The following is a 23,457-nucleotide window of genomic DNA, read 5'->3' on the forward strand; positions in this document are numbered from 1 at the left end:
GCAGAGGAGGTTTCAGGCCAGAAGAGACAGCAGGGACTGAAGTCTTTTGAGGGGCACGGTCCCAGAGCACCCACCTCGGCTCAACTCCTGGTCTGTGCTCATGGAGAGGAAGGACCCTGGGTTTCTCCACCATCAAAATCATTCATTCCCTCTCACATGTGTCCCTCACCCACTCTGCCTGGCAAGTATAAGAGTCCTTGATGCTTAAATGGATGATTGAATGAATGAATGAATGAACGAGTGAATGAACAAGTAAAGGCAAGAATGAAGCACGCCCCAGGAAGCTCCACACGGAGGAAGCCCAGAGGAGCCTGCTGGACAAGGAAGACTGTGCCCCCCACCTCCTTGGTTGGAAGTCTCTAGAGGCCACGGCCATGGCCATGGCTAGTCCAGACCAGTGTGAGGGACATTTCATGACCAAAGTGCTGTTCCTCCTCGGGGCAGATGAATGAAGTAGGTTCACTGTGCTTGAAAGATAAGTCACCAGGAGCCTGCCTGGGCAGGATGAGAGGGTACCCTCAAATGTCCCCCTACCATATGGCCACCCCTCAGTGGCAGGAAGAGGACTGGGCCCTGCCTCGTGGGGCAACAGGCTCCAGGGGAATCCCAGGCGAGTGGTCACAGGAGCTGCTGACCAGAGCCTGGGCGTTCACACACACACACAGAGCGCGTATGCGCAGGCATGGACACGCATGTGAGGGTATACACACGCAAACATCCTACATACCTCGCCCCAACTCACCACCAACACGCAAGACCCTCACACACACCCACAACCCCTACACACAGCAACCCACTTGCTCCCTGTAAGACAGACACATAAGTGCAACACCCTCAGAGAAGTGGAGACATCCTCACGGACCACAAGTTCACGGAGCATCCCCAGTAACACACACGCTTTCAGTTCTCTCCCTGGAACCCTGACAGCCACAGCCATCACTGCCCAGTGCACCCACAGATGCACAAGCAGCTTATGGCACAAGGGTGTGCACTGACCCTTGTGGACACACATGTAGACTCATAGGTATACACACGCACATTCACAGTCGGGCATACCCACACCTGCACACACACAGGTTCACCAGCACCAACACTCACTAAGGCGCATGTATACCCATATGCCCCCACCCAAAGATGGCCCTTTGGGCCTTGCATGTGAGACCGGGGATGCCCAGGGTCTGGGGCAGCAGGCACCCAGGCCAGGCTGTGGGACACAGCCTGGGGAGAACAGGCAAGGACGCTCACTCTGTCTACCTCCTGCTGCCCCCTGTCCTCACCTCAACACCTCCCCTGGGTCCGTCTCCCTTTTGCTATCCCCCAAAGACCCCATCCTCCTCTGGAGGTTCAGCCCCCGCTAGGAGACATAATCACAGAAAAATAGAACTTGGCATTCAAAGCACCTCCTCTGCATAAGCCCCTTCCCCGGGGCCCAGCCCAGGAGAGCCAAAGCTGAACCCTGGGACCTTGGCCAGGGCTGCCTCCCCCAGCATAGCCCGAGCAACCTCAGAGGGTCCCGGGGCAGGAAGAGAACATGCTTGAGGACGTGGAGAGGAAAAGGGAAGAAGAGGGGAAAGACAGCCACTGCCGTTGAATTCCCATGATCATGATCGCAACGCACATTTACTGAGCACCTACTATGGGCCTACTATGTGCAGGCGCTGTTTATTCTGGATACTCACAATGACTCTGCAAGCTCCACTTTAGGGATGGAGAAAGTGGAGTTTCAAGAGGCTAAATCATTTGGTCAAAGCGTAGCGCCGGTGAGCAGGAGAAATGCGATTGGGCCCCGGGCAGGCGCCCTCCAGGGCCACTGTCCGAGCTGCCGCTCTTGGCTCCGTGCCCCAGACCACCCCAGACAGCCCTGCTCTGGGCGACAGAAAGCTGTCACCTGAACAGGCCCGTGAACCTGGCTGTCGGTTTACCCTGCAGGAAGATGGAGTGTGAAAGCACCCAGTCTACCTCCCCACCCCACGCCGGACGGGGCACCGTGGCAATCTGGTGAGTCGATGAGGGCCGGGGTCTGCCCACAAGGGGCTGGAATGGGGGTGATGTTGCTATTACCCGTAAACAGAGGGGGAGGCGGAAACCTCACCGCTTCGCTCCAGCCAACAGCAGCCTCGGCCCCATGGGAACCCAGTCCTCAGAGAGCTGGTTGCCATGGATACACTCCCGAGGGTCCCAGCCTGCCAGCCCCCAAGCCCCTGTACAGCCCCCAGAGTCTGCTCTTGTATGCGTGAGCCCTGGGGGAGGGAGGGGTGGGCGAACAGACAGCTGGGCCCCTGCCCCCAGGCGTGCCCAGGCAGGGGGCGAGGCCCCAGAGGCTGTGCCTCTGCTGGGGAGGTACCCGGGCTTTGTCAGGCTCCTTTCTGCAAATGGCCCATCTGCCCAGGCCTCTAGATGTGAGTTCCAGCTCCCTTCTCTCTCACAAGACCAGGGACAGGGAGAGGAAGGCCTTCCAGGCTGGCTCCCAGAAAACAAGCCCCCTCGGGTTCGTAGCCCCGCACTCCCACGCACAGCTGTGCGTCCTCGGGTACGTGGCTCCACCTTTCTGAGTCTGGGCCCCCTCTTTGCCAAAGCCAAGGTCATGGCAAAGGTCCAGGGTGTTGCCATGGAAACAATATAAGAGTGGGCGCCCACAGAGTAGGGGTTCTACGAAGTAGTACTTGATACAGGATCCAGAGCAGAGACTGGGAAGGAGGAGGCTTCAATAGCCAAAGGCTCTGGGGACGCTAGAAGCAGCCCCATGGCCGGCAGGAGCCCCAGTGTGGGCAGGGATGGGCCTGGAGCGCACCTGGGAGGAGGGCATGCAGGGGCCCGGCCGTGCCACACTGTCCCACCGTATGAGCACCAGGCTGAGCACCCTGGACCCCACCCTTGCAACTAGGATGGGCTCCAGAGGTGCTGGCTGAAGGGCTGGTCAAGAGCTCAGGCTGGGGCACCACACACTCCCTGGGCTCCAATCCCTTGTCTGCTTCTTTAAACTGGGGGGCTCACAGCAAACCACCTAATTGTTCCTTGCCTCCTTTTCCTCACCTGTAAAGTGAGTGTTATAAGGATTAAATAGATAGAAAGTGCCTGGATGTACCTGGCACATCCTTATTCCTCAATAAATGTGAGGTGTGATTATAAACGGGAAAATAACAAGCGATGGTTGCTACATGCCCAGCACGTCTTTACTCATTTAATCCTCAGGGCAAAACACTGAGGTCAGCAGGGAGACAGTCACAGTACTTGACAACTGAGGAGGAACACGCGCCGGCCAACCAGAGCAGAGGCTGGTTAAAAAAGCAGAACGGCCCCCCGGCCCCTCCCAGGTGATGCCAGCTTTGGAGGTAGACACTATTGCAATTGCTATTACTAGTGGTATTACTATTACCCTCTGGCTTTACAGGTGAGGACCGAAGCCCAGAGAGGTCAAATCATAAGTGGGTACTGGAAGCGGGAGATTTTAACGCAGGCCATCTGACTCCAGGGCCCAAATCCTCCCCAATCCACCCACAGTGGCTGGCAGCAAACTGAGGCTCAGGGGGACAGAGCTGGACAGCCGTGACTGCACTGTGCTCAGGACCTCTGAAGGGTGACCGCTGGACCCTTACCTAGAGGCTTTGCTCAGTCAAAAGGCCTTAAGAAAGTGGTCCACTTCTGACTCTCCTTGGCTGCCAGGCACACCAGAAATAATGGGCACTCAGGACAAAGTTAATCAACCGTATCAATCACCTCTAAAAGGCGCTCTCTGCTACAGACGGGGCTTTGAGGAGAGGCCTCAGGCCCCAGCTGGACACACAGCTCTATCCTCATTCAGACGTTTCTCTCTGCAGCTGGGTGATCTTGGTCAGGGCCTCTGGCTCTCTGGCCTCTGTGGGGAGCTGGCCAGGAGACCCCTTAGGGGCCCCCACTGCAGATTCTTCCTTCAACCTCTCCAGCCATCCTCCTCTCTCACTCTCTCTCCCCGTCAAAATCCCGGAGTTCCGGGCCCCAGTTCTGATCCCACAGTGAAACAGCCTCGGCAGACATCCCTGTCTTCCAGCAGGCACCTGTGGCAGGTGGCCCTTCCCCAAATCCTGCCCCCCTGCCAGTGGTACCAGCAGTGGCCCTCCAGGGAAAGATACCCCCGAGATCTGCTTGGCATCTCCTCGGTCTGGAAACAGACAACACAGACTTGATGGGAATCCCCGGGCCCGTTCTGACACCTGAGGGTCACGCAGCCTCCAGGCCCACTGGCAGGTGCCCCTTGGTCACCATTCCCAGGGCCCATGTGGACCCTCCAGTAGCTCAGACTTCCTCTGCCTCATTGAAACCCACTGGTTATGGGCCTGCGGCTCCCCCTGATCTGGTAGCCCCCAAGGCAGGGACCATTTCTGACTCTCCTTAGCTGCCAGGCACCCCCAAAATAAAGGGTGCACAGGACAATTTTGATCAATCATCAATGAGTCATTAACGATAACGGTAACTGGAAGGACTCCTAGGGCCTTCCACATACCAGCAACTGCACTGACCACAATGATGTTGTTGAAGGTAATAGTATCAGCTGGTGATAACTGCTAGCGTGACTGGGCCCTAAGTGCCAGGTTCCAAGCCCTTTATGTGTATGTTATCTCCATAAACTGTCAAAGGATTCCTAAATCTAAAGCCTAGAGAACAGAGTGACTTGCCCAAGAAGACCCACTAAGCCTGTGAGTAAGTCCTCTCCCCGATCAATGGCCAAGACGGCCACCAACATCGAGGGAGCACTCACTGCATCAGCCTTTTATCTACGTTACGCCACGGGCCCCTCTTAACAAGTCTATGAAGTCGAGACAATTATTATTCCCATTTTACAGATGAGCGCTTGGCAAATGAGGCCCAGGAAGATAAATGCCACGTCACACCGGAAGGGAAATGGCAACACTGGGGTTTGAACTCAGAGTCTCCTGCGATCAGACGTGCTTAACCGCTGCACAACGGCGCTGCTTCTCTGGGCTACTAGAAGGAACGCCACCGGGCAACACAGAGCTCAGCACGGGGGCTCCTCTGGGCGTGAGCGGAGCCCCAAGGAGCAAGGTCCAGGCTCGGCTGGGCTGCACTTACCCGGGGCACTGGCGACGTCTGGGCACCTTTCCGGGGCCCACTGGTCTCTGGAGTGAGGTCACGGTGGTCCACCTGCATGTGGCTCTCCAGGTCCTCGGCACTCTCGAACTTGACGCTGCACTCGGGGCAGCGGAGGCCGGCGCAGGGCCGGTCGGCAGGCTCGGGCGGGGCCAGGCCACCCACCTGTCCGTTGGAGCTGCGGGCCATGCAGCCGGCGCAGAGGCCGTAGGGGAGCCCGTTGACGTCGAGCTTCACCAGGTCCTGCTTGCTGCGAAACTCTTTGAGGCACAGGGCACACTTGTAGAGCTTCTGCAGCCCCTGGCCGTTGGGGGAGGACGCAGCCGAGCTGCCCGCCAGCTTCTGCATGTGGAAGGTGCCATGGATCTTGAGCTCGAGCGTGGAGGTGACCGTCTGCATGCAGACCACACAGCGGAAGCCGGTGAGGGAGTTGCGCAGGTCCGGGTGCATCTGGCAGTGCTCGATGAACTCCTCCTCGCTCTGCAGGGGCATCTTGCAGATGCGGCAGGTGCCCGTGTCCAGGCTCTTGCTGTGGGTCACCTTGTGCTCGGTAAGCGTGAGCAGCGAGGGGAAGCGCTCGCCACAGATGGGGCACATGTAGTGCTTGGCAGGGCCCCGGTGCGTCTGCAGGTGCTCCCGGAGGCCATTCTCCGAGAAGAAAGTCCGTGAGCACACGGTGCACTTGTGGCTGCCCTTGATGAACTCAGCCTTCTTCCGGGAGCCGTCGTCCTCTCCTGGCCGGATGTTGTGGTCCCGCAGCCTGTGGTTCTGCAGCAGCACCTCCATGGTGTAGGCCGCCCCACAGATATCGCAGCCGTACATGGGTTCTGACGCGTCCACGTCATCCTCGCTCGCCTCGTGGCTGTTGGGCGCCTCGGGGTTCTTCAGCAGCATGCCCTGCAGGTCGGCCGGCTCGGCCTTCTTGGCGGTGGCCGGGGGCACCCCGTTGGCCGTGCCGTTCTCGGTGGCCGCGTCAAACACGCAGTGCTTCTCCCGCAGGTGCTTCTCCAGCAGGATGATGGCGTGGAAGGCCTTGCTGCAGAACTTGCAGTTGTACTTCTTGCTGTGCGTAGTGATGTGGCACTGCAGCTCCACTTCGGTGCTGAAGGTCTCCCCGCAGAAGATGCACTTGTGCGCCTTGGCCGGGTTGCCCAGGTGGCTGTGTTTGACATGCACCTGCAGGTCGGCCTCCTTGCGGAAGTCCCAGTTGCAGGCCGTGCAGCGGTACATCTTCTTCTCGTTGCTGTGCTTCACCGCCAGGTGCACCTGGATGGACACCTTGGAGTCAAAGACCTCCTGACACAGGGTGCAGTGGTAGAGCACGAAGGTGTGCATGTCCAGCAGGTGCTTCTGCAGGTCGTCCACCGAGGAGAACTGCTTGTCGCAGCTCTCGCACACGTAGTGGGTCGACGTGGTCATGTAGTGCACCGTCAGGTGCTGCAGGAGGGATTCCTGGGAGTCAAAGTCCTCTTTGCACTGGGGGCACGCCTGCTTGCGCAGCAGCAGCTCCAGGTGCAGCTTCAGGTGGGTCTGGAAGCTCTCGAAGTTGGAGAACTTGAGGTCGCACTGATTACAGGGATACTCGCCGTTGGAGATGGAGTTGGCGCTCACCGAAAGCCGCTGCCGCTTCGGGGAAGACACCTCCACGTCAGATGAGACCGGGCTCTGCTCCACCTTGGACTTCTTGCTGTGGGCCAGCGGGATGTTCTTGTGGTTCTCCTTGATGTGCTTGGTGAGCTTCAGGATGGAGCCGAAGATGGGCGAGTTGGTGCAGTAGGGGCAGGAATAGACCTCCATGAAGGACTGCGCAGGCTGCACGACCGGGGACTCCAGCTTGGCGCCGCCGACGCCGCAGTGGGCCTGCTGGATGTGCTCCGTGAGGGAGGACTCGGTCAGGAATCCCATGGAGCACTGGTTGCAGAAGAAGGCATTATTGCCGTCGGGCGGGTTGGAGTTGGGGCCGCAGTGGGAGACGCGGATGTGCTCCTGCAGGCTGTTGATGTCGGCGAACATCTCGGGGCAGTAGTTGCAGTGGAAGGCGGAGATGTTACTGAACTGCATCACGGGGTAGGCGTGGTTCTTGTGCAGCTTGCGGACGTGCTCATTGAGGTTGTAGAGGGTGGGCATGGAGTCTAGGCAGATCTGACACGTGTGGCTCTGCTGTGGCTTATCCGCGTGCATGGTCTTCAGGTGGATCTCCAGCACGGCCAGGCTGTTAAAGTCCCGCTTGGAGCAATAGGGGCAGCTGTAGACCACCTTGGACCAGCCCTGCCCGTCATCCCGCATCTTCTTCTGGCCCCGCAGTGGCTTCAAGGTGGAGTCCGGCGTGGAGCCTCGCTCCACGGAGGCGCTGGAGTCTGGAGTGGCGCTGCTCATGGAGGCCACGCTGCCCAGCACGGGGTCAGGGCTGACGCTGTGGTTGCTGGAGTCGGGCTGCCGGTGGCTGTCCAGGTGGCAGTAGACGCCCTCCACCGAGGAGAACTGCTCGGGGCACATGGGGCACTTGTGTTTCTGGTTGGCGTGGGCTTGGTGGATGTGGGCAAGCAGCGCGTTCTCGTCGACGAAGACCTCGGGGCAGTGGATGCACTGCAGGTCGGCCTTCTCGGAGAGCTGGGGGTGGCGGGTGAGCACGTGCTTCTCCAGCTCCTCAGTCTGGCTGAAGGTGTCCTCGCAGTAGTCGCACATGAAGTCGTCCTTCTTGGCCTCCTTCTCCGACTTGGCCAGGTGCTCCTTGTTCTTCTTGTGGGCCTGCATGTGGCTCTGCAGCGAGCTGGTGGAGGAGAAGCCGCGCTTGCAGACGGTGCACTTGAAGGGCTTGCTGGAGCTGTGGGTCTTCAGGTGGATCTTCAGGTGGTCGCTGCGGGAGAAGGCCGCCTCGCACTCGTGACAGTGGTACTTCTTGTCGCCCGTGTGCAGCTTGATGTGCCGGTCGCGGCTCCTCTTGTGCTTGAAGAGGCGGCTGCAGTAGGTGCACTTGAACGGCAGCTTGTCGCTGTGGATCTGCTCGTGCCTCTTCAAGTAGCTCAGGCGGATGAAGGACTTGTCGCAGAACTGGCAAGGGTACGGCAGGCCCGTGCCCCCTTCCTCCTCACCCAGGCCCAGGTCACACCCATCTCCGATCATCTGCGTGGGTGACGCAACATCCTTGCTGGAGGGAGACGAGGCCACCCAGGAGAGTTGTGGGTCGTCGTCACCATCTGCAGAGGGAAGGCAGAAGAGAGATTAGAGGCAATTCCCAGGGCTGCGAGAAACAAGGACAGAGCCAGCTTCTTGAAAGCTCGCGGGCTGAGGCTGTGCAGCTGGCCAACTGCCGCAGGGGGAGCTGGGGGAGGGAGTCTGGGGGGCCGGAAGCAAGTGGACATGCGGGCCTTCCAGTCGCAGAGGGGGTGGACGAAGGGTGGCAGGATAAGGAGGGGACATGCCTCTCCCCTGGGCAACAGCTTCCTGGACCTCGCTGGATGCGGCACCCAGCCCCCCAACAGGAGGTGAGGTCTCAGTCACTTCCCTGATGGGGGGGTGGGGGGTGCAGCCTGGGAAAAAAGTCACCTGAAATGTCTTCAGAGACCATCAGTCCCATAGGCCCAAAGGAGGTAAGTCCCATCACTTGATCAAGACATGCGGGTTGACTCCCCCTCCAACCCCTAGTCTGGGGGGGAAATCCCACTGGTGCAATGGGACGTAAGCAAAACTCTGCAAAAAAATAAAATGCAGTTTAATGAATTCGGCCACACCCCGTTCCGTGGGGAAGGGGGGACTGATAAAGCTGGAACTGCTGCTTCGGGTGCACACAGACATATGAGGCGGAAGTCACAGGCACATGGGTATCAGCCCCGGGGGTAAACGAAGGGCACTTGAGAAGGGGCTGCAGGGGTCCCAGCCCAAACCATCCCAAGGGCGGTCGTTTTCTTTGTTCCCCCTCCACCCCTGGATTTGCCCCAAGTTCGCTCAGGACCCTGGGTGATGGCCCAACGGTGCGGTGATCAGAGATGGGGCCAGGACCCAGATGGCCACAGAGCTCAGAGCCTAGTGGGCCCTTAAACCCCCTGTGGCGTGTGTGGATGGGGCCTGCACAGACACCCTATGTGGCCCGCCCTCCCCAGGGACAGGGGCCACCCCCGCACTAGGGGTTGGCCATTTCTGGAAAAAACAAAGGCAAACCGGACACAGCAAATTAAACCAGTGAAGTTTCCCAAGACACGGCGGGGGATGAACCGAGCCAGCCCGAGCAGGGAGTGAATTCCATGGCTCAAGTTTCGCGTTGGGTGGATTTAAGACTTAATAATGAATGAAACGGACCGCAGGCTGCTACGGGCAGGGGAGAGACAAACAAAAGCTCAGACTCGACTGCACTGACCTTGCTCTTCTAACCCCCGAGGAAACAGACCACGGCCCCCGCCTCTCCGGCCCCCAGCCAAGCCAGCTTAGTCTTCGGAAAAGCCTCACAGACGGAACCCAGAAATTCTTGGCCAGAGGCAGCCCAGAACCTCTAGAAGGGAAAGGTAGGGGGACCACATTCCGAGGTTGGGCAGGCACCGGCACACACACCTGCACGCATAAACACACTCACACACACACAGCTCACACGTCACTCCCACAACTCCCACGTGAACTCCAACACACCAACGCACACTCACATACATGCAGTCATACACACTCATACCCACACACAGTCACATACTCTCACACACACACAAACATATCCATTCCCCTGCAGTCACTCCCACATGCACACACAAGCTTGAACATACATGCACACTCACCTGCAGACACAAACACACACACACCATCACGGAGGCACGGCTCAGACCGGGGGTCCCATACCCCCGGGCTCTCACAGCTGCCAACCCCAAGACTTGGAGAGACAAGCAAGGCCGGCTGAAGGGTCTTTCGGGGTCCCTCTGAGCCTGCTCCTAGGGCCCACGCACCACCCTGGGGCCCGCCCAGGGCCTCTGGCCCCGACCGTGTGAAGATCTGCCTGACCCCAGCCGGCACTGCTGGCAGAGCTCTGCCTGGAAGGATGCCACCCTCCAAAGCTCCCGGCCCAGAGTCCTGCATCTCCCAGCAGCCTCCCTGCCTCTGAAGCCCAGTCACCCAACCCAGAGCAGGGTGCCTCCCGAAGTGAGGGCGCCCACTCCCCTGGGAGCCTCACATTACAGGGCCTTCGGACGGGAAGGATGCAGGGCTGCCAGCTCCTCAGATGAGATGCGGCGGGAGGCGCCCCGGCCCCTGCCTGGTAATTCCCAGCTCTTGCCAGCTGGGCTACGCAGGGCGCAGACAAAGGGACCCAAGGGAGGAGATGGCTGGAGCTGGGGCAGCTGGGGGATGTGCTCGGCCCCCGCCCCCTGGCCGGGCTCCACCAGCTTTTTATTATTTTTGATGTCTTAGCTCAGACTCACGCAAGCTGCCACTGGGCCCTTCCTGTGTACCTCTGCTAAGGGCTGTTCTAATCACGAAGAAGGCGGGAACCAGGGCCCCTCCCACTGTACAGATGAGGAAACTGAGGCACAACCACAGTGACGTCCCCCAGGGAAGGACTGCACCAGGCCTGTCCACAGTCAGGCCCCTTGACACAGGTCAGTCGTACAAGACTACACCTGAGTAGGTGAGACCAGGAGAGGGACCCCTGTGTCAAGCTCCCATGCAGTCATGGTCTGGCTCTCCTTTGAGCCCTGACAGGACCACCAGAAGGACCCATCATCTGCATCGCAGGGAGGGGCCCCCGAGGCCCGGGAGGTACAGAAGCTGGCTGGAGGTCGCAGGGCTGACGAATGGAAGACAGGCCAGTTCATGGGTGAGGGGGGCAAGGTGCCTTGCCAGAAAGACCAAGCCCGGACAAGTCTTTCGTTCACGTTGTCTGAGGATGAGAGCAGACACGTGCACTTGAACCCTGCTCCTCTATTCATCTGTCCACCCCACAAGTGCTCCTCTAAACTCTCAGAGTCAGCTCACACATCTGCAAACAGGGACGCGTTGTGAGGGGTGGATGAGAAAACGTAATGTGAAGAAGCACTCTTATTCCATTTACATGAACTGTCCAGACCAGGCACACCTCTAGAGACAGAAAGCAGATTAGTGATTGCCTGAGGCCAGAGGAAGGAACAGGGACTGACTGCAAATGGGCAAGAGGCATCCTTCTGAGACCATGGAAATGCCTGAAAGCTGGATTGCGGTGAGGACCGCACAGCTCTGTGAATTTACTTAAAAGTCACTGAATTGCTCACTTAAAACAAATGAATGTTACGGTATGCAAATTATACTTCAATAAAACTGATAAACAAAAGCACTGTTTGGCCAATAATAATAATTAGCACAAGTGAGTACCACTAGTGCTAATAAAATTAGCAGCTACATTTAGTGAGCATGTCCCGAGTGCCAGCACTGTGCTAAGTGCTTCTATTACCACAATTAATCTCTTTTCATCCTCCCATTGGTAACATCCCATTTTTGAGATGAGGAAGCTGAGGCTCAGCGAGGTGAGTAACTTGCCCTGAGTCACACAGCTGGATGCCCCAGTGGTGTTTGACCAGGATTGCGGGGTCTACTCTCACCTGCGCCCCCTGCAACCCCACCCAGTCTTTGAGAAGAAGAAGCAACCTGCCCCAGCACCACAGTCCCCAAGGTTCCTTGCAGGGCTGCCTGGCTGGTTTTATTTTTCTGCAAACAAGTCTCAAAACTAAAGCAAAGCACATTATTCTGGGAACAACAAACTGAGCAACTGCTGAGATTATAATCATCTGAATTGAAATGAAAATAAGGCTCCTTACACTGAAAAGATCCAATCAGCGGAAATGGGCATGTTGACAAATAAAGACCCAACTCAGATTGCCCTGTTTAAAGCCTTTTACCTGAACAACAGTTAACCTTGACTGCTGTCCCATCCCTCCAAGATGCATTTTGTTTGGGGGGCGCTTAGCTTACTCTTCTAGGAGCAGACTGGAGAGATGACTGGGGCCAGCACACTCACGATGGATGGGCAGGGAGTTCGGCAGGTGAAGGGGGGTCCTTTTCTTACAGCGGCAACGCTCCTCTCATGCTGACTGTTAGACATCACACAGTGCAGCCGGTGCAGCATACACCCTCAGGCAGATGTGCAGAAAGGGAAGGGGTGCAGAAACAGGATGAAGGCAACCCCAAGGTCCCCTTCAACTGGAATGTTTCAGAACTCAGGGAGAAGGTAGTTTCAAGGAAAGTCCAGCTCGACCAACCACCTTTTCATGTCCAAGTGAATGCTTTGATAGAGTCTACTATGTGCCAGGCACTCTTTTAAAAGCTTTACATGTGTTAACTCATTCAGTCCTCTCAACAGCCCAGTGAGATAGGCACTATTATTATTATTGAATATGTCCCTGATTAGGTGAGAAAACTGAGGCACAGAGAGGCTGAGTAACTTGCCTAAAGCCACACAGCTTGCAGGCAGGAGAGCCAGGATTCAAACCCAGTTAGTTGGTTCTGAGTCGGTGCTTTCATCCACCATGCTACCTTGACTCTCTCCTTTGGGAGGGGGCACTGTCACATAAGAATATCAAGAGGGAAACCCAGTGACTAATGCCAGATCCTTGAGGCCGAGTACAAAAGAAATATAACAAAAGAAATAGAAAAATCACTTTCAAAAAGGAAATTAAAGTCATTTAAAAAGGACTAATCCTGAAAAAAGGCCTGATAGGAAATGGGTTATATGGGGCTTTTGCAGTCTGCTGCAGGGAAAAAAACGAAAATAAGCATAAAAGAGGGGAGGAATTTCGATAAAAACTCAATTATGTAGAAAAAAGAACATTAACTGGGCTTCAGGATACATCAGTGGCAGAAAGAGTCAGGTGGACCCCAAGCTCACATGGCCACACTTGGTGAATTCCACAGGCTGAGGCCACAGCCCTGACAACGTGGCCTCAGACACACCTCGTCTGGGCAGAGCAGAGTGGCCGCCACCCAGGATGGCTGGGACCCTCAGCTCCACGCTCCTCCAGTCACAGAGAATCAAGGTCAGGGCTGCCGAGGAAGTACCTGGATGCAGGAGGGAGAGTAGCTAGCCCACAGGCCCAGAGGAGTGAGCGGAAAGGGGGACCTTCCTGCAGCGAGGGGCACAGGCTGAGGAGGGAGGGAGCCCTCTGTCACTGAAGTTGTGCTAGAGGAATAAACGGCTCTGAAAAGGACAGTGAGGGGGAAGGTGTAAACAGCCAATGCCCAGGAAGCTCCAGGTTTCTAGGACATTCCTGGGATGGGCAGGTCCATTCAAGTGAATAAAAATGACCAGAAGCCTCCAGAGGGGACAAAAGCTGAGCGGTCCCAGGAGTGAAGTTTCCATCAAGTCCACAAGTGCCCCCAGTGTGGGGTACCATGCTGGGGATTGAGGGCTCACTCGAGTGCACCCCACCTGGGCGCTGCCCCATGGATAGTCCAGACCATGCACAGCAGGCAGACTTGGGACAAGCAAGGGGCCTGGGGGAGACACGCTGGGGCAGAGGAAAGAGAGTCCAGCAGGAGACCTGGCCCTCGGCTGCCTCCACGTAATATGGGAAGTTGGAATTTGAGCCTCAAGAGTCCCCTCTGGATGAATATAAAAGTCATTTTGGACAATATTCCAATCATCCAGATTGTTTCCATAATAGCCACAAAAAGGCTAGACGATTCCTCACGAAGCCCCAGAAGGTCTCCTTGCTATCCATCCAATTCCTTGGGAAAATGAAAACTGCTATGGAGGCAAGTTCCCCACAAGACAAAGCTCTAGGGTGCTCCAGGTAGAGCTTCCCCTCTGTCCCCGTTGGGAATTCCAGGAATGGGAATAACTGTGGCCCTTCCCCAAGCTCGGAGAAACAGGACCCCAGACTCAGGAACCATCTATGCCAATCCCACTTGATATAGAGGAAGAAGCTGAGGCCCAGAGAGAGAAGAAAACTTCCAGAGACAGTAAATTGTTACTGGTCACCTCAAATACTGTGTTCAGGAGGATTCTGAGGCCCTATCTGGGCTCAGAAGAAATGAGTGCCGAAATCAATTGGTAATGTCTGCCATGAGCAGAGGAGTGCACAAGTGGAATGTTCAAAGAGCCGGGAGCAAATTGGAGGGGGACGTCTCTTGATTCCCAGTGCTAGAGAAGAAGCCTTTAACCATCAGGTTTCCTCTTTCAAGAAGGGAACTGTGGGGCTTCCCTGGTGGCACAGTGGTTGAGAGTCCACCTGCCGATGCAGGGGACGCGGGTTCGTGCCCCGGTCCGGGAAGATCCCACATGCCGCGGAGCAGGTAGGCCCGTGAGCCATGGCCGCTGAGCCTGCGCGTCCGGAGCCTGTGCTCCACAACGGGAGAGGCCACAATAGTGAGAGGACCGCATACCGCAAAAAAAAAAAAAAAAAAAGAAGGGAATTGTGCATCCCCTCTGAAAAGGAGGCTTTAGGGCAGGATCACCAAAATCCTGTTGTTAAAGCAGAGACAACAGCATTTGACAGGAACTGTGGAGCTGTGTTGTAGTCTAGAGAGGGGTCTCCAGCCAGGGATAAGGGTCAGCAGGTCCAACCCTGATGATGGTGAGGTCCACCCAAAGTGGGCACAAAGCAGCCCGGGCATCCTGGGAGGGCAGATCAATGCTCCCCAGAGCCCGAGGTGACAAAAGCTGCAAGACATGAATGTGCTTCAGGACACACCACTGACTGCACTTCCCACAGAGGCAGCCAGAACCAGACAGGTGGCTTCCAGAAATGAAACGCTGCAAATTCAGCTGGAGGAGCATCTGGGTGAATTGCTGATCTCTTCTAAGGAAACTTCAAATCTCTACCCATCTGTCTCCCTGCACTCCCTGTAAACCTGGTGCAGCAGAGGGACCTGTGGGGAGCCTGGATCTGTGACGAACTCGGTCCCAGAGGCCACTCTGTTGCTGGGAGGGTCGGAGTGCTTCTGCCTCTGTGACACGGCTGGACTGGGCAATCTCTGAGGCCTTTTGCTGGGGCTGCTTCCAGTGAACTGTGGTGTGAGCTTCCTGAGAGGCCCAGCACAGTTAACCCCTGGACCAGAGCGGGGTCCTGGATCCCATGGTATGAAGGTCCAGTAGGAGACGGAGGCTGCCAGGCCAGAGCTCCCAGCTGGGTGGGGCATCCTCACTGTCTCCATGCCTACCAGGGACTCAGCCCCCAGAGGCAGCATCCAGACTCAAACTAGGCCCGGGGGGGACCACCGACAAGAAGGCGACAAGAGTGCCTGCCCTGGACCTTACCTCTTACCAGGTGACAAAGCTGGCCATCCACCCCAGAATACTCTGCAACTCAGTTATATGCACACATGTAGAATCAGCGCAAGGGGGAGGGGAGGCAAGAGGAAGTTAACGGGCCATCACTCATCTTATTTAACAGAGACGGGGAAACAGAGGCCACAGAGCAGGAGCAAACAGATCCAGAACTAAACTCATAAAAACCACAGTAGTTACTGTTTATGGAACATTTTCTATAAACCAGATCCTTTGCCAGCATTTTCTCATTTGATTCTCACAATATCGCTCTGAGGTAGGTGCTATTACATTCCCTTCTTTCTAACCTTGCAAACTGAGGCTCCAAGAAGGAAAGCAACTTTCTGAGCACATGGAGTTAGCAAGTGGCAAATGTACCACTACCCCCACCCCAAATCCACTCACTAACCACTAGACTACACTGCCTCTCCAGGCCCTGAGTGCCGGTTCAGGGCCTGCCCCACTGCAGAAGCTGCTCAGTGCCAACCCCTACAACTCAAGGACAGCCAAGAAGAGGTCCTCATACTTTATAACCCCACCCGCCACAAAGACAAAGTCATGTCCCAACGTGGGCAGAGTCGGTGGCTGGCTTTACCGAGCTGGATTACCCGAGGCTGGCTCTGACGCCAAGCACCAATGAATGCAGCTGGCCTCTTGCCTCACTTGGTGGCAGACAGAGCAGGATGCTTAAATAATCTGTGCAGAGGTTGTGGTAGGCAAGATAATGCCCCGCCCCCAACAAGATGTTCATATCCTAATCCCCAGAACCTAGGAATATGTTACATTACATGGCAAAGGTGAATTAAGGTTGCAGATAGAATTAAGGATGCCAATTAGATGACCTTCGGGTAAAGAGATTATACTAAATTACCTGGGAGAGCCCAATGTAATCACAAGAGTCCTTAATGCAGACGAGGGAGGCAAAAGAGGAAGTCAGAGTGACACAACTGTTGGCTTCGAAGACGGAAGGGGGCCACAAGCCAAGGAATGTGGGCAGACTCTAAAAATGGGAAAGGCATGAAAACAGATTCTCTTCAGAGCCTTCAGAAAGGAACACAGCCCTGCGGTTTTAGCCCAGTGAGATCCATGTCAGACTTCTGATTTACAGAACTATAATATAATAATTTGTTCTTATTTTAAGCCGGTTAAGTCCATGCTAATTTGTTACAGCAGCAATAGGAAACGAATACAGATATTGGTACCAGGAGAGGCGTGATGCTATTACAAATACCTGAAAAGTGCGGAAGTGGCTTTGGAATTGGGCAGTGGGCGGTGACTAGAAGAATTTTCAGGAGTGTGGTAGAAAAAGCCTATATAGCCTTTTAAAGATTATTCATAGAAAAACGGACTCTGTTAGTGAAGACTCAAAAGGAAGTAAGGAGTACATTTGAGAAAACCTAAGTCACCGTAAAAAATACCTAAATCATCATGAGCAAACGGATAAGAGTAACATGAACATTAAAGGCACTGATGGTGAGGGCTTAGAAGATGAGGAACTTGATATTGGAAACTGGAAGAAAGGGATCCTTGTTATACAGTGCCAGGAAGCTTTAGGGAATCATGTCCCACAGTTATGTGGAAAACAGGACTTGTGATGGATAAAAATGGATATTTAGCTGAGGGGATTTCCAAGCAACATATTGAAGGTATGGCCTGTTTTCTTCTTGCTGCTTGTAGTGGAGAGGAAAGAGATGGATTGAGAGAAGAACTGTTAGCAAAAAGAACCAGGAATTGATGATTTTGGAAATTCTCAGCCTAACCAAATTGCAAAAGACATTATAATTAAGAGATTCACTATCAGCAAATCACGCTCTAGGGAAAAGACCGAGAGTGTGACTATACATTTTGCTAATATCTATCTCCGAACTTTCAAAAGGTTGGAACACTCAGTCACACAAAAGACTCTTTGAAGAGATTAAGAATGTGACTCCCATATCCTCTATGTCAAACCAGAGAGCATCTAGGAAATTTGGGGGCATTGCCCTGGAGCCATCCCAGAAGAAGCCAAAAGTAGAGATCAGATTATCTAGAAAAAAATCTATGCAGGAACCTCTTGTCTAAGGGTGTAGATCCCCCATGACATACACAGGAGACCCACAAGCTTCTTGAAAAGTTTATATCAGCAGAAACACTGCCAGCTTGGACCAAAAAGGAGATGTAAGAAGGCTGAGGAACCCCCCCACCATATTCTACAGGCAGGAAATAGGCTAATAAAATTACTCAGCTGCAAACATGTGATAATTTCCATTAAAAAAAAAAAAAGATAACTCAGAGGGCAAAGCCAGAGAGTAGAACTTTGAGCCCAGAGGGTGGTACCATGAGCCATAGTGGATGAGATCACTACTGGACTAGGTTCAGATTCTGGCACTGAATAACCATAGGGATGTATGTAGAGGCAAGTACACCCATCCCCTCTTGTTCTTTCGTTTTCCCAACTCTTGAGAGCAGGAATCTGATGAATTGGTCTCTAAGAGCCTTTGTAGCTCTAAGAGTCTGTGATCAACTAGTGATGGCTTCCCTGGGTACAGGAATGAGGAAAGCCAGATAGTAGGTATCCCAGCTTCCTGCTGGATATCTCCCAGTTTGTGTTCTTTCCCTCGGCGCATATTTGTTGAGTCTGCTCCATATGCCTGGACCTCTGAGGGTTGCAGAAGGTACCTAGCATTCTTAGGTTTCTCTGCTCTTGTCTGTCCAACCTCTCTGTCAATTAGTTACTGTCTCAAGTTTCAACTCTAAACCAATGCTTTGCCGCTTTGAAGCACTTTAAAAGAGGGGGTAAAATACCTTTCATGTAAGCAGTAGTCAGTCGTGCACGTAGATATTTGATTTTCCTAAAGGGACATTTGAGGGTATGGTGTAAAGGTTGGAGGCCCAACCCCTGAGAAATCAAGAGTCCACCCTGAGAAGAAAGGGGAAAAGGCAAGCTGGAGGGTCTTTCCTCAGAGGTAGGCCAAGGAGCCTCATAAAGGATACCAGGAGCTGACATGGCTCCACCTAAAATCTTGAATTAGAATTATGCTTTTAGTAAAAATAACAGCAATTTGTATTCATCCTTCCCTGCTCCAGGGAGCTCAGAGTGCCTTTGCAGCTATGATCTCATCATCACCAATGAGGCCACAGACAGGGAAAGCAGGGATCATTCTTTCAATTTGGGAATAAAAATTAAGCAGGTTGGGCGGGGGTGGTGCTCAAGGGTCAACAGGCAGCATGAGGGTGGAGGCTGGCATGCAGAGGTCAGTGGCCCCAAATTGAGAGGAGGAGCTGGCCCTGGGGGGTGAAGGGTGGGGTCCTATTCTTTGACCCACCTCTAAGGGACACTTGGCACATATCCTTGAGGGCCCACAGACCTCCCAACAGACTGAAAGCCATGGCCCGGCATGCCTTTTTCCAGCTGTCTGTAGGGGCTGCTGAAATGCCACCTGACAGCAAATAACTGCCATCCAGGCCCTTAATAAACCTTCCGGGGAACCAAAACCATCAGCATTATTTTGAAGAGACTCAATCAGTCTCAAGGAGACATCAGCCACTGGGAGACAGCAGAGCCATATTTTGAGAGTATGGGCTCGCTTAGACTGAGCTGCCACTCATTGGCTGTGTGACGGTTGTCAAGTCACTGCACGTCTCTGAGCCCCCATTTCCTCAACCATAGGATGGGGATAATAAGAGTGTCTACCTTACAAAATGGGTGATGTGTATATGCTGCTAAGCATTCAATAAATGAAGGAGGTTACTAGTGTAAATTATACTATTAATTGTGAATCCCATCAACTGTATGGCATTTAAAATTTTACACAGCGTTTTCACACCCATTATCCCTTTGACGTTGGAGCGGCTCCTCATGGTTGAGGTAGTGGTGGTGGTTGTTATTTCCATATTACAAGTAAGCAGGGTGCCACACACCCAGGGATCCTGGGATGGAACCCAGCATCCCACCCAGCCTGTGTCCCTCTTTCACACTCAAAGGATCTGGGTTTACACAGTAAGCTGCGTGGTCAACCCCACGGATGAGGAAACGGAAAAGAGAGGTTAGATCAAACCCTGATGTCACAGAGCAGAGGGTAAATGGAAAAGCTGGGACTGGACTCCCAGCTGGACTGAGAGAAATGATGACCTGAGCAGGGGGACACAGATCACCGTGACTGTCCTCCCACCAGATGGTCTGGGGACCACCCAGTTATTAGTGATTTTGTAAAAATGCCAACATTTAGAAATCAAGAACACTCAAAGTTTTTTAAAACATCCACTTCTGAGTTTTCTGGAAGGAGAAGGCAAAGACCTGGAGACACAGGACCTGCATGTGGTGCAGCCATGACAGAGCAGAACTGCAGCTCCCCATTAGAACCAGGTGCTCACTCTCCTGTTTGTCCAGACCCACAGGGCTCCCTTCCTCATCATGAGGTGTCCTGGGCCCCAAAGGTACTTGTGTTTGCTTGGCAGCTGAGTCCAGCAACTGGACTTAGGAGCCTTAGACTCCCAGCTCCATCAAGTTAATGAACCTCCTCAGTTGTACAGAAGAAGAAACCTGCCTCAGTTTCCTCATCTGTAAAATGGGAATAATAATAATAGTCCCAATTACAGAGTTGCTATGCAGATGAAATAAGTGAATATTTGTAACAGGTTATATATGAGAAATGCTCTATAAAATAAAAATAGTCACTGGCTACTGGCTCCCAGCTCAACATAAGGTCACAGGGCAGAGAAAGGGAGAGAGAGACAGGCAAGAGAGGCAGGCAATGGCCGTGATGGTTTGAATGGGCACAAAGACAGTGAGGGGTCCCACCTCCCTGAGTTCTGATTAACAACCAGGAAGGTCTAAGTTAAGGACAAGCAGTTACCCCCATACAGAAGATGATTTTCTAAGCAAAAGACACTCAACCTGCATAAAGGCCCATCGGGCCCTTGCCATTTACAATCCCAGGACATCAGAGAGGAAGGAAGCCTACAAGAGCCCCCAGCCCAACCCCCTCATCGTATAGACAGAAAACTCAGGCACCAGCAGCCTTGCTAGCACTTGGACCCGGGTCTCCAGGCTCACGGTGGAGGGTGTAGGGGATGAGGCCTGACTCCCAGAGCACCCCTGCCCCTCACCCACCAGGCTGCCATCCCAAAGGGCTGCTGGACACCCAGGACAGGAAGGGTACATCTGCCTTTCCCCTTGAAGCCTCTGACCTCACAGAACACACAGCCTGCCCGGCTGCTCCATCCCTTAGACAAATTTACTTAGCACTGATACTGAAAATGCAATTGAGCTTGAGTTTTATTGCAGAAATTAAACATACCAGGAAAAAAAAAAATAGAGCACTAGTCAACTCGCCCGAGAGCTGGCGGTGATCAAACTAGCTAAGGTGGAGTGTCACGATAGGCTCCTGCCAGGGAGGAAGGGCCCCAGTATTCCCCTACGAGCCCCAAAGATGGGGCTCTTGTTACTAGCAGAGGGGCTCTGGAAGGCTTTTCCATCAGCCCCCTGGCCGGGCCCCCTGCACTCCCCGACCTCACCCCACCAGCCTCCCACCGTCGCGGCTGCAGAGAGTCTCCGAAGTCACCTCCATGAGCTTTCACGAAATGAAACCACCAAGGGCCGGAGCAAAGGGCTCTCTGCTCGACTCGAGAGAAAGCAAGATGCTTTCAGGGTTGAATCACTGTTTTTCTTTCCTCCCTTTGGAGATCGGCAGAGCCCACATTCGGCCGTGTTCATGGACCTGGGACTGGAAACAGCTGTGCTCTAATTACATGTAAAGTGTACCAAAACATCCTTTTTATCACAGACTGGAAATCTGTTAGCATCTGTCTCTCCTTTGTTTCTTCCACAAGATACAAGCTTGTTTCTACATTTTTCTCACCTGTAGCGGTGATTAAAATTCATTATAAATGAAAGGAGTGAACAGAGAAACAAGTTCCTCTGTGTACCCTTCTAAACTCAAATTAGAAACAGCTGTTTGCTAATTCATGCAGCGACGTTTTGTCGTGCTCTGTGAATCAATAATAACTCACCTTATCGCTGCAGAAATTTTTGGATAATCCATATATTTAATTCGGCGTTGGGTTCTCCAGGCAGGAATGTGGTGGCAGAACCTCCCAGCTGCCCTCAGGTGGGCCCAAGGGGACTCTGGTTCACTCCCTGGAGACGTCCACGCTGCCCCGGCAAAGAACCCCAAACTCGGAGGCACCCAGCACCTCTCCCCTAGACACAGGTCCTGGCAGGACCAGAAGGAAACCCCAAAACAGTCTCCTCATCTCCTCCCCTCCCTGGAACCAGCCAAAAAAAAAAAAAAAATCAACTCTGATTAAACGCAAACCACACACATCCTCCAGCCACTGGAGGGAACAGCAAAATTAAACTTCTAATTGGTACGCGGAACAATTTAAAACTATTAAGTATAGGTGAAGCTTTTCTGTAAGAAAATACTTCTTTGATTAGGATTAAGTTTATTTGGATAGCATTCTTCCCTTCCCTATGTTACAGCTGCAGATATCAGAGTTGCAGTCTGGAAGTCCTCGAATTTTCTGAGAAGTGTTCAGGCATCTCCTCAGCCAACTTCAGAGGAAAGAGCATGTGGCATCCAGAGCTGCAACCCTACCTGAGGCTCTGAGAGGGAGAGGATGTTCTTTCTCCTTTGTGGGGAGGGAGGTGAGCAACCCGTTCAGAGACGCCCAGCCTGATCAGCAGGGGCTCCTCCTTCAAGACACTGCCTCCGGGAAGCCTTCCCTGATTCCTGCCACCACTGGGGCCCTTCCCTGACCTTGGGGCACTGCCATCAGGCCACTTTTCACCCTGCACTGTGGCACTTGGCATCACTGTCTATTTTGAGTCCTTGGGGAGCCCCTGTGTCCCCCCCTCATTCTTTCAGGTCTGAAACGTAGTCACACTTGAGCCACTTTTTGAACCTCAGACTGGTATCACTGCCCACGGCCCAGTCCCACCCTGCAGCCACCAACCGCAGAGCCCTCCGTGAGTGCCAGGCATGGTGCCAAGCTCTTCATAAGCTTTACCTCATTAAATGCCCACCTCCATCCTACGTGGTGCCCACCAACATCTTCCCCGTTTTACAGATCAGACACCTGAGACTCAGAGAGGGCAAGGGCCCCGAGTTTCACAGCAGGTAGTGGAAAGAGCCTGGAATGATCCCATATTTCTCCAGAAAGCCATCAAACTAAGGAGACAGCAGTCCAATGCGTCCAGGGGGTCTGCCTAGTGCAGCTCACACTCATCTGTAGGGCTCTAGGGAGCTTTCCCTTGTGGCGGGGGGGGGGCCCGGACAGCTCCCTCCCAGGCAGGATCAGGAAAGTGTGAGCAGGGAGGAGGTGCCATATGCTGGGAGGCAGCGGCACTCAAATTGTGCTCTGAGGAAGGAGGAGGCTCTCCACTGACCCGCGTCCCCCAAACATGGGATGTGTACCATCATTAGAACCCATGGTGATTTAGGGGGCAGCCTAACACTGATGCACAAAGTGAGAAAGTTCGTGCCCTTTCAATTCCCTTTTCAGCCATCAGGCAGAGGAGAAGGACTCCACTTGGTGCCGTGTCTTTAATTTCTCTCTAACGTTCCAACAAAGAGAGAATAGACCCCAAGGCTCAGGGTTTTCAGAATGCCAGAGCTCTGGCTGGAATAACTGGAACGCGGGCTTTTCTTTGGGTCTGTTTTCAATTTACTTTTAAGGTCACTGCCTACTTACAGCAAATGATACTGATTTTCCATTGGCAGAATTAAGTAAATAAATTAAAGTACAAAAAGAGGACTTAAAGAAAAACACCGGGTAAATCATAGCACCAGTGATACGGAAATCTTGCAAAAATTATGGCAGAGGGGTACCAATGACCAAAGCCTGGGACATCCAGTGTAGAAGTGAACGTGGAAGTTGGAAATCTCAGGAACAGCAGGCTGAAGTCTGCGTGGCCACTCCAGGGCTTTGCCCCTGAAATGATTTTCCAGCCCCAGCTCCTCCAGGGAGAAGACGTGAGAGACGGTGCCAGGTAGGGCCTGGGAGCTGAGGCTCAGGAATAGCTGTCCTAAGAGCCTGCCGCCACACCACGGCTCAGCAGCCCTCCACCCCTCAGGCCATGCCCCCCAGTCCCCAGAGGCCCGGCTCAGCTCTGCGCTCACAGCAATCAGGGCAGGTGGCAGGCGGGGGTCACAGGCAGGGCATCTGGGCGAGGCCTGAGA

The 23,457-nt window shown here is 53.9% G+C and overlaps 1 protein-coding gene across 3 annotated transcripts in view; it reads right to left on the reverse strand.

Annotated features, from left to right (window-relative positions):
• Positions 1 to 23,457, reverse strand: part of ZNF423 (zinc finger protein 423) — a 345,893-nt gene that overhangs the window by 139,667 nt on the left and 182,769 nt on the right. For all 3 annotated transcript variants that reach the window (XM_055078984.1, XM_028477847.2, XM_028477848.2), the window contains exon 4: positions 5,068 to 8,282. In XM_055078984.1, the coding sequence (XP_054934959.1) occupies positions 5,068 to 8,282 (3,215 nt within the window). The remainder of the gene's footprint in view (positions 1 to 5,067; positions 8,283 to 23,457) is intronic.

The sequence above is a fragment of the Physeter macrocephalus genome, chromosome 17, assembly GCF_002837175.3.
Source record: "Physeter macrocephalus isolate SW-GA chromosome 17, ASM283717v5, whole genome shotgun sequence".
NCBI classification, from domain to species: Eukaryota; Metazoa; Chordata; class Mammalia; order Artiodactyla; family Physeteridae; genus Physeter; species Physeter macrocephalus.